The sequence below is a fragment of the Trachurus trachurus genome, assembly GCF_905171665.1.
Source record: "Trachurus trachurus genome assembly, chromosome: 4".
Classification (NCBI taxonomy): Eukaryota; Metazoa; Chordata; class Actinopteri; order Carangiformes; family Carangidae; genus Trachurus; species Trachurus trachurus.
Genome location: NC_139898.1, coordinates 20,157,018 through 20,168,416, shown reverse-complemented (window position 1 = coordinate 20,168,416; position 11,399 = coordinate 20,157,018). Strand labels below are relative to the sequence as shown.

General features: G+C 39.3%; 2 protein-coding genes across 2 annotated transcripts; both read right to left on the bottom strand.

Annotated features, from left to right (window-relative positions):
* Window positions 1-324: 324 nt before the first annotated feature.
* On the bottom strand, window positions 325-4,202 carry LOC310984813 (hydroxylysine kinase-like; the record flags this gene model as incomplete). The annotated part of the gene is made up of 5 exons (XM_083970132.1): window positions 325-764; window positions 1,245-1,425; window positions 2,428-2,570; window positions 3,677-3,985; window positions 4,199-4,202. The coding sequence occupies 5 exons, from the start codon at window positions 4,200-4,202 to the stop codon at window positions 325-327; spliced, it is 1,077 nt and encodes a 358-aa protein (XP_083826258.1).
* A 2,253-nt stretch (window positions 4,203-6,455) lies between these two features.
* hykk.2 (hydroxylysine kinase, tandem duplicate 2) lies at window positions 6,456-11,148 on the bottom strand. Its single transcript, XM_083969734.1, has 5 exons — window positions 11,084-11,148; window positions 10,063-10,371; window positions 8,608-8,750; window positions 8,134-8,314; window positions 6,456-7,867 (listed from the first exon to the last, which is right to left on the bottom strand). The coding sequence occupies exons 2-5, from the start codon at window positions 10,364-10,366 to the stop codon at window positions 7,425-7,427; spliced, it is 1,071 nt and encodes a 356-aa protein (XP_083825860.1). The 5' UTR covers window positions 10,367-10,371; window positions 11,084-11,148; the 3' UTR covers window positions 6,456-7,424.
* Window positions 11,149-11,399: the final 251 nt, after the last annotated feature.

Below are 11,399 nucleotides of genomic sequence, written 5' to 3'. Positions count from 1 at the left end.
ACAGGTAAAACAGGTCGGAAAAACACGAGTGGGTTGCCTGGAACGCTACAAAGTCATAAGTCGTGACGTGAAGCTGTAATTTACGGTTTCAAAAGCCGGCCCGGAACACAGCATTAGCCAAAACGACCGGATTGCTTACTTCTGCTTTAAGTGTCGCACTAAAAGTGGATGTAAACCAGTCAAATATGGTGAAAGTCCAGTTTAATTGGAAAGTAAGAATCATTTAAGACTTGATCTGAAACCTGATTTGAAAGATAAAATAAACTGTCTTCCTCATTACCTGATGGATAAAGATACAGATGCTTATCTAGAGACATTTCTTCATCAACTATCTGAGTACTTGCCAGCATCTATGAACCATTTCCTCTCCACTTCCTCCTTGCCCAGCTCCCAGAGTTTAGTAAGAAGTCGAGTCCCATTTCTGGCTGTAGTCAGGAGATACTTCTTATTATCTGGGTATTTTATGACACTGTGCCTTCCATAAACCAGAGACTGACACAACCTCCCGAGCACCAGCAGGAAGAGGGAATCTCTTTCATCATGGTTGAGCATCATAACGCTCTCCCAGCCGGCTAACACCGCTCCACCGACATCCAAAGGACTGGGGTTCTCCAGCATCATATATGCAATCATTACTGCCACTTCAAACACAAAGCATCCATGTGTGAGCAGGGAAAAGTCCAGGATGCCTGACACCTCATGATGCCCATTGTTGACAGGCGAAACGATGACGTTCTGATCATTTAAGTCCCCATGTATTATCCCTGAGCAAGACAAAAAAAAACACTTTAAATGTACTGTAAAGGAAGTAGGAGTCTTCATTTCTGAAAGCTGCTCTTGGACACAGACAAAATGTCTGTCAGTGTTCATGTATTTAGCTCTGTTGTCAACCCACCATAAAAAAAAAGTTATTTATGTACTTATAAATAGAAATTCTCTCCTCTTTTTCTTTCTTTCTTTTTTCCTTTCCCGCACATCACAGCTACTAAGTGGTTGATGTTAGGATTGTAGTTTTGATTTTAGGCAGCCTGGTTAAACCTGCAATGTTTTGTTTAGGCCACTTGGGGGCAGTACCTACATAATTTTAGGTTGATTCAAAATGCATCACATATTACTGTAACATGCATTCTGATTATGCCAATATGAAATTGGACACAAATGCAACTCCTTCCCACACTGCTTCCAGTACCAATCATGAATTATAAATCTAATATGAACTCACACATAGAGAGGAGGTTTGTTACCTTTTTGGAAGGAGGTTATTTTGGGCTGCACATGTGATTTAACTTGCTCGATGACTGCTTTAATCACTTCCTGGAGTGAATCTCCGTCCATCACTGATAGGTAGCCCTCCACCAGAGGAATGTTGCACAAACTCCAAAGTGATCTGCCCTTTAGTAAGACATCAAGGTTTGGGGACACCAGCTGAAAGACACAAATTGCTTTTTAAAAAAAAAAATCATAATCCTATTTTTATGGCATCTTGAGGGCAGAATGCAACAAGTTGAAATTACCCAAATTTGACATTTTGTAGTGTTAAGTTGCTTATTATCCCACCCAGACACATGCCAATGTAGACTGAATCAGGAGCTGTGTCTCTAGGCATGGGACAAACTTACTCTCCCTCTAGTTTTTCTTTTTCACCAGCTCCATTTAAAGCAGAAGTAAGTGATATATTTGTGTTAATATAAGTCTTAAATAGTTATATCTTCCGACAGCAATCACTTACATAGAGTGTTTGGTCTGAAACACGGGTCTGTCAGTCCCTCTGCTCTGCTCTGAGCCGAAGAGAAAACATTTATCGTATCCTACAGTTTTTATCCAATGAGGAGAGAGAACGGCATGCAGGGCTGTGTGTGCAGCCAAGGGACGCCGTGAATGTGGTGACGTAGGGACGAGGACTGTTATGGTGCGTTCAAGGAAACTCGTATTTTTCCGACCGTGAAGTCGTACCAGTTCGATCTGGTACGAGTTCACCGGTCGGAAGTTATGAGTGGCTGTTATAGTGACTTTCACCGGTAAAACAGGTTGGAAAAACACGAGTGGGTTGCCTGGAACGCTACAAAGTCGGAAGTTGTGACATGAAGCTGTAATTTACGATTTCAAAAGCCTGCCTGGAACGCAGCATTAGCGAAAACGACCGGACCACTTACTTCTGCTTTAAGCAACTGATAGTAGTCAGATGAGCTGCAAATCAGGTCACAAATCACTGTTAATTTGTTGAACTATTAAACAACTATTAATTGGCATTTTTATGTGAAAGAAGTTCCTTTCAGCTCTCTGGAACTTTTTCCTCCTGCTCATCGTTTTGGTGAAAAATAAAAAAAAACACTGTTATGCCACAACAGCAAACAACAGAAAAAGTTAGTTTGAATCAAACATCTGCACCAAAACTCCTCTTTATTGGATTAAAATCTTTAAAGTTACCTTTTGCAATGTCTTATCCATGGATGCAGCCAGTTTGCCCAATTTATAAAGATCCTTTGTTGAGACTGGGGATTCTGCAATGGTTTTCCCAGGTAGATAGGACAGCAACCTCACACAGTAGGTTTGAGCACCATGTCCACAGTCTAAGAAGGGCAGATATAACAACAGCTACAGTTCAGGAAAGCGTCATAGATGATTACATCTACATATTGTTCTTCACGTGTGTCTCCTCCTACCAGTAAATATACATTAGTCAAACTGGACTGCTCTACAGTATATGCCCAACTCTTCAGTTTTCAGCAGAGCCTCACTGTGCCTCCTGTAACCAAAAGCAGCAATCTGCATTTACCTCAAGAATGATATGGCAGAACAAACTCTGAAGACACAAAGCAGATTTTTGTTTTTTTACACCAAGACAAAGAAAAACAAAAGGCAATAACACTTTCCTGAATAGAGGGTGATTATGATTATAGATTTCAGAAAGAAAAAGAAAGGAGTAAAGTTGCACATCCACAGTGGGATTCCGGGTGGAGTGCTGGACCCAAAAAATCACAGAGAAAATTCAAAAATACTTGAAAGGTCAGCACATCCTAAATTTTCAAGTCAAAAAAGGACAAAATGCTCTGAGGAAGGCCTTGTCCCAAAACACATCAGCATTATCTGTAGCAATGTGAGCCAATTACAAGTGTATTTACTGTAGTCTTTTCTTTTTTACTTTGGGATGTGCTGCCCTTTCAAGTGTTTTTTTTTTTGTTTTTTTGTTTTAATTTTTTCTCAATTCAACTTTCAATTTTGATTTGTATAGCACATTTAAAACAACATACATACAATTGAGTACCAGCAATTAAAAAATATATAAATTACCAACATAAAACAACAACAATAGTTAAGACAATAAAAACATCATCACTAATATCATCACTCTATGATTATTGATTGATAAATAATATGAAATTGGAACAATTCAGTACAATTGTATTACATTTCAGCTTTCTGTCTGCAAAACTGAAGAATAGTTTAACTTTTTGAGAAATAATACTCATTTGCTTTCTGGTGGAGGGTTACACAAGACTGATACTAGTCTGATCTTCGTCTGACAAATATAAAGCAACAGCCAGTTAGCTTCATTTAGCACAAAGCTAAGGGGAAACAGCTGTCCTGACACAATCCACCTACAGTAGCGTACCTCATAAGATCACTAATCATGCTGTATCTTGGCTGTATATCTGTACAAAATCTTTACTTTTACCTATTTCCTCCATACTCATGAGCTGCCCTGTGGTGGTGGACATGGCCGTCTGAGCAGGAACTCCATGCTGGCGTAGGAAGGACATGGCGTGAGTCTGCACCCCCACCAAAGTGCCATTCTTACTCTCCTCTGAGTTCAGGATCTTCAGGACGTACTTGGCTCCCTCCTTATCCACCACCAGGAAGTTCTGGTCGATATAACTGGGCAGGGTGGTGATCTCAGTTACCGTCACTCCATAAAGTTTCATTGCCAGATCGGCTGCCTGTTGCAGGGTGAGTTCTGGCCTTGGATTGACTGCTGTGGTATTATCTGCAAATAACAGAAAAAATCACAATGCAGTTTTGCATAAATAGTTGGACTTGGATACTTTCAGCACGACTGACCACTAATTGTTGACTTCATGTAAACACTGAATGAAAATCTGAATGAAAGAATTTTAAAAAATCCTCCTCCAAACTCCAGGTTTTAACAGGATAAAACATAAGTCAGTGCATTCATTTCACAGAAGACAAGGACACTTACCCATTATGAGACAGTGAGGTAGAGACGCTGTCAGTAGATAGTGTGAAAGCCACAAGTTTCTCCACAAATTATGTGTGTAAATTGCAGAGAAGCCAGTATAACCTGATCCCCAACTTTGAGCCCCTCCAGTCCTTTGAGGAACTTTTTTGACACAGTCTGAAGGCGGCTAAAATTCATCTGCTTTCAGATGAAAGGACTGCACTTATAAATAAAATGAATTATTATTGTTATTGTTAATTTTCTATTGGTTGGGTTTCATGTTTTCATTCTTACTGCTGTAATCCCAAAACAAAGTGATTCGTTATCATTAACCAAGACCAATGCTACGTCTACAGTAAGCTCCTAAAAATACGGTTACACAGCCTGGAGAAACATTTGTGCTGGTATGTCATGTGAACAGCTTTTACAAGACACAATGGTGTGTTGAATGCCTTAAAGTTTAAGGCATTCAACACGCTTCAACATGCTTAAACAGTTAATGGTAATTTAGCAAAGTGAATTTATGTAGGCCACTGTTGACAATTTGTAAGTATGTTTTAGAAACCTTTTTTTCCACAGTGTGAGTTGCCTGCGCTGATAATTTTTTGCAATACTGCCTGGATTGGAGGGAGCACATGAGGTCCAATAGATGGCAGTATAACACCAGATTTTACAAAGACTTTTATAGATTGCAGAGTATACAACCACTTGAGCTTAAAGGCATTTTTATAGATACATTTATACATGAGTAAATACTGGATTGATGGTAAGAAATAAAATTAAAAATCCAGTGCCCATAATGTGAAATAAATGTAGCTCCTTGCTAAAGGTGTATTGGCAATTACATTTTCTGAAATTAAAAGCCTGATTTTAAAGTCAGTGAGTTACAGTGAATCAGTTTTAATATTCTCAGGGATCTGTTTGTCTAGCTAATACCTGTGTGTGAGCATGTCTAACAATGTGAGATTTAAAACTCAAATGTCATAATGGGACCTAAACCTCTGGGCTGAAAGACTAAAGCAAACAGTGAAATGACACCACTCCTTTGATTTATGATTTCGGAAATAGCCAAGAATGGGTATCTGCAGCTTGAACACCTTTCTGTATTTGTTCAGAGTTTTGTAGGTTTGCTGAAACCATTTTGAGATTGTGAAATGTGTTGCGGTCTTTGGGTTAATTTGTGCCACTGCAGAAAAAAGGTTTGTCATGTTAATCTCTTAGGACATTTATGCTAATAAGAATAAAACAGTTTTCACAATTTAAAAGCACAGTCTATGGTCCTAATGTAATGTAGTGTGAGGCTATTCTGCAATGACATGTAGTTTCTAAATGCTGAACATAACCGACAAAATTGTAGCATGGTTAACAAATCTATTTCAAGGGCAGTATAAATCTCAAATAGGCTATGTAGGCCTACAGTGGCTTTACCTCTGCACTACTCCACATGTCTAGGTGTCCTTGGGCATGACACTGAACCCACTTGCCCACCGATGTGCCCTCGGGTATGTGAATGTGTGTGATTAGTTTCCAAAAAGCCTGTCTGCAAACAGTGCTGTATGAATGTGTGTTTGAAAGGGTAAATGCGACAAGTGCTTTGAGTGGTCCAAGAGACTATAACATTTACTATGGAGGCTCAGTCTGGTCCAGTAGCTTCTTAGCTAAACATAAACCAAAGATGAGGTCAAAGACTGGCTGAATCAATTATTTACTAGACAACAGATAAAGATAAGAAAATTGTAGTGTGGTAAATTTTTAAGCCAGTCATACATCAGTGATGTATAGTGGTTACACAATATGTTTTTGACATAAAGACACACAAGGTGGTCTTACTTGGCTTATGCTGTTCATATAAATATTTAACTGACTGATTCATGACTGTGCATGACAGCATGGTGACTACCACCTCACTGCTAGTTCATTGTATGTAGTTGCAGTTACCTATTTCTAGGTTGCTTTACTTCTAAGCCTTTTTTCAATTTACAATGTTGTGTCTTAATGCTAACTGATCCTCAACACCAACACATACATGCATGGTTTGTGTAAACATACTGAGAAATAACTGTAACCATCTTAAGAAATGATTATGTTGTTTATTCAGATAAAAGGAGAGCTATACAATCATGACCATTGACATTTGGGCCTAGTTGAAGCATCAAACACATATTTCTAAAGTTATCAACTAAATGTCCCACTGAAACTGTTTTTTGTTACTGTATGGATGACTCTCCATATTGCAAGACTGATAATCTGGTCCTATGACTTATTGCATTTTAATTGACATGTGACTGAACCATTACATTTATCTTCTTGTCTCATGGCCCCTTGACCTAAAGGGAAGTGTCAACTAAAGGGAAAAGATAAGCACTTTTTGTTTAAGGCACAAGCTAAACATTTTGCTAGTAGAACAATTGTGTAACTTTATCCGTCAGTCAGTCAGTTAGTCAGTGGACATCTGTGGACATCTGCATTTACAGCAAGCTTCACTTTTTATGATCCATTAAAAAAATGTTATTTTATTGTAAGCATGATTACAAACTGTATAAGTGAAATGATTGAGGCAGTAAGTGTACAGTACTTAGTGTTCTCTGAATTTTGCAACTGAGAAAAAGAGGACGATGGCTCAAGGGTCCCTGCAATATTTGCGGTTACAGACACAGCGGCTGTGATCAAAATTGCTCCCATGTTCACTCATTTACACTCGGTAGCTTATTATAAAGACAGTACATTTTCCCTTAGTAATCACTGTCATATTGCTTCACTGCTGTACTGTCCTGCACCATTACCTGCACCGTTTAAGTTGATCGGCTTTCAGTAAACCCTCTATAGCTCAGTCCAAATGAATGGAATGCCCATCCAAGTGGCCTGTTACCATACAGAGGAGCAGCTTGGTACAGAAGCCCAGTGAAATGTATAAGCCCTAATGACTTGAGGCACTTATTAAACATGATGCAGTTCCTTAAATGTACAGTAATCACTGACCAGAAAAACGGATTCTTCCTGATGTGTTATGAGGTATTAGGTGGAGTAGAGGTAAAGCTGCTTGCTATGCACTCGTCCTAAACAGTATCAGATATGTCATTATTTTTTCTACTACCTTATTCTGATCCAGATGCATTACAGTAATATGGTTTTATCTAAAAAATACTATCTAATGTCTAGTAATCATAAAAAATGTACTGTAGGTCATCTAAGCAAAAGGCTGAGCCCTCCTTTTATGCATTGAAATTCATGATTCTTCTCATATTCCTTATTTTCTGTCACTCAACTGAGCAGCACTCTGAAACCAAACATTCTCCACATGCTCCCTTCCAAGCTCCCAAAATTGATGGAGGATGGAGACACCCCTCCTGGATGAAATCATGAGATACTCTGCATTTTCAGGATGCAAGGTCACAGAGTAACGAGCTAAAACCAAAGACTGACAGAAGCGGGACAGCACCAGCACATACAGACATTCTTTCTCCGCCTCTTCGAGTGGGAGGACACTTTCCCAGCCCGCAAGGACCGGTCCACCCACCTCAATAGGGTTCGGATGCTCTATCATCAAATACATGATAGTAATGGCTAGCTCGTGGATGTAGTAGCCGCTGTTCATGTCCCCGAAGTCAAGGATGCCAGAGATCCTGTGGCCTTTACTTTCATCAGGCTGCACAAGTATATTGAGGTCATTGAAGTCGCCATGGTTAATACCTTGGAGAAGAAATAAATAAAACACTGAATATCATTATTTCTCATGAATACAAAAACATATCTCATCTCTTTAGTGTAGTCAAGCTACAGTACCAGTGAGAAACATTAAAATAAAGCGAGTATTGCTATGACTCACCGGCGCACAGCTTTTAAATATGATATGATGACTAGATCGTGCTCACCCTAAACAATTTCACTTTGACAGTGTAATAATAAAAATCACCTCTCATGGGAGAGGGAATGTAATGAGAGGACATCATACTCACACTTGCGGAAATTGGGGCGTTTCGGGACCACGGAGGTCTTGAACATATCAATGACAGACTTCACAACTCCATGAAGAGGATCTCCATCTAGTACATTGAGGTATGCTTCTAGGAGGGTGAGATTTGACAGGCTCCATATGAACTTCTCCCTCTGCAGAACACTGAGATGAGGGTGTTCCATCTGGAAGTAAAAAACAAACAAACAGAAAGACGTTTTCAAGCAGAGAGCTGGAAAAAAGGCATACATAAAAGGAGGATAAGTGCTATTGTTTTAGCAAGATTAGAGAAGCTCGGCGCCTGCACATTTGATGAATAGGAAATGAATGGGAATATGGGTGAAACTTCAGTGGCATAATACCAGCAGTGACAGATGTTGGCGCAATTTATTGAAACAATGTTTTGGGTTTTTTTCATAATATTGATTCAAAACAAAGGAAATGATCTGACAGTGTCACATTAGTGTCACTTTTATACCTTTTGCAAGATTTGGTCCATTCTGGCTGCCGTCTTCCCGGTTTCATACAGTAACTGTGATGTTAAGGGAGCCTTGGAAAGTGTAGCTCCAGGCAAATAAGTCAACAGTCGCACCAGGTACTTCTGACAGCCATAGCCACAATCTGACAAAGGCAAATTCATGGATTAGTTTTACAGCCATTTCCCCTACTCCTAGAATTTATGAAGTATGACTTGTGGCCTTGCTAGAGGCAAGACTCATCATACACATTTTCTTGCCCTGAGGCTGGATACATTACTTTCTATAACAGCTGAGTTGTTCATCAATTATATTTATGAGCTCTCCAAACACCTACAGTAAACCAAACATCTACACCAGGGCCAATTACAGATGCTCAGCATTTTGACAATACAACCAGTTAAACATATTCATCTCATTTAATATACAGTATTCTATAGACGTGTCTTCTTCAAACTCCATGTTGTAAATTGGAGCTGCCAGATTTTCACCAAACATACATAAGTGAACACTCATGTGGTACATGAACAGATGATGATAATAATGAAATAATAAATATGATTATATCCATTTATAGGAGTGTGCATGAAACAAAAAGCAAACACAAGTTCTATTGTATTAATCATCATCAGTGCATAAAAAATCCATATATGACATTAAATATCTGCCATGGACTCTTTTCTAGTCTTGCCATCCACTTCACAAAAAGCACATGACATTACAAGCCACATTCACCCTTTCACTCACATGCACTTCTCAACAATAACCCTAACCCTGCCATATGTGACTACTCAATGAAGGTTGTTTTTACAAGTAGTCTGACAGCTACTTGACTGCGTCTGTCATGCTGAATTCTTAAATAGAAAAGATGTACAGCCTATTAAGTAATTCTGACTCATTTGACTTTTATAAAAGGCATTCAAAGATCCTTGTACTTGTTTATTGACATCTTGAAGACAATGTACTACAATATCATCAATTGAATGGTATGTAATAGAATCTTATCCTCATAGATAATTTGTACTTGAGAGAAAAAGCTTTGCAATTTATTTGATTAAGAACGATTTAGTAATTAGTAAGTAAGTTAGCCCACTGTCACAACAACCTGATTTTTGTTTTCTTTTAATAAAGTCCTCCACCCAAGACCTCCAACTGTTTCAGTAAAGAAGTGTTTACATACATCCTAATTTAACACCTATACATTAGGTTACGTTTTTTGTAATTCAAACTGCATGTTATTTTAGGGGAGAATGCTGACTAGGAAAATTCTATAAAGCACACTAACATCAGTCAAGACAGAAATAATTAAATGTAAACCTGTACTGGCTGACAAATTATAAATTGTCAGGCAACTACCTGTATATAAATGTATTTTTCATAAACATTATGACATCTGCATCTGTCTCCAGTCAAACAAGAGGACATTTTGAATCTTAACAGTGAGACTGGTCTCATACCCATCTCCTCCAGACTCATGAGCTGCCCTGAGGCGGTGGGCAGGGCTGTCTGTGCAGGGAGTCCATTCTGGCGCAGGAAAGACATTGCGTACGTCTGTACCTCAACCAAGCTGCAGTTCTTGCTGTCCTCTGAGTTCATGACCTTCAGAACGTACTCGCCACCCTCCTTGGGCACCACATAGAAGTTCTGGTCATCGTAGCTGGGCAAAGAGCAAATTTCTGATGGCGTCAGCTTGTAGAGCCTCTTCACCAACTCAGACACCTGAGACTGACTGAGGTTGGGCTTGGCATGCTTCTGTGCCATCAGGGCTGAACAGAAAAGAGGAAAATGTACAAAAGCATCAATTTCAAATAAATTGTACAGTCTAGAAGTTACACGACTCTGTAAGAATCCAATTAAATTCCTAGTTTCCATTGTGCATTGTGCAACTGTTATTGTTGCTGCTACTGTGCAGCAGTAATGATGACTGTTATGTTAACTGTTCCCACCAGGAAGTTTTAAGGTCACTTAGATCCCCCTTCTGTTATAAAAGTTTAGATCCTCCAACGTAATCAACAAAAACACAGTTACTTTTAAGCAATTAAAATAGGAATTGTACAGTGGTTAAATGTGTCGCCTCTCCACAGTGAGAGTTTTGTCTCTTATTTAGAATAAAAATAAAATAAAAGTCGTATGCATAGATAACACTTCAACACTTCACTTGGACGTATCACCTTAGTTGTCACTGTAAACTAGACAAAAAGTCACCGTGAACCCGCGCACACACACAGACACAGGCACACGACAAGATCTGTCATAACCAATAATAGCCTATCTTTTATAACTTCTGTGACAGTGTTCTGATGTAAAATCAAAGCGGAGACATGCTGGGGCTGCAGAAGTGGCACGTTTCCTGATTTTGCTACGCCTCGGTCCGCGTCCTTTACCGTCGAGTTTATTGCTTCTGCACGAAAGCAGCTACGTGAAAACAGATGGACGACAGATATGTTTTTATTAATGCATACGTGTCTGGGGACCTACCTCAGGCTCCGTGGAAGCGCCAGATGAATGATTATATGTAACTCGGTATGCTGTGTGTCCACTACAAACACCCGGTGGAGGAGGTTCTTCCTCTACAGTACTTCACCAGATGCAGCAGGCTTTAGGCTGCACTGCAGCGCAATACTGCCCTCCATAGACTAAGCTATGCTGTTTACCCTATACGTATTGATGAAGAAATTTCAAGAATGCTCAACAAGCAAGTTGGAAAATCCTCTCACAATGAGCAAATGATCATGAAAAGAGCAGATGAAAGATCCAGCTCAGATGTGAAAACTGCCTAAATTAAGCTTACTAC

Bases quoted from the DNA above. Each gene is read 5' to 3' on its own strand.
- hykk.2 (XM_083969734.1), bottom strand. From the start codon at position 10,366: ATGGCACAGAAGCATGCCAAGCCCAACCTCAGTCAGTCTCAGGTGTCT. The intron at 8,751-10,062 runs GTATGAGACCAG...TGCCTTTGTCAG, and splicing joins CATGAGTCTGGAGGAGATGG to ATTGTGGCTATGGCTGTCAG. The intron at 8,315-8,607 runs GTATAAAAGTGA...TTTTACTTCCAG, and splicing joins TGGACCAAATCTTGCAAAAG to ATGGAACACCCTCATCTCAG.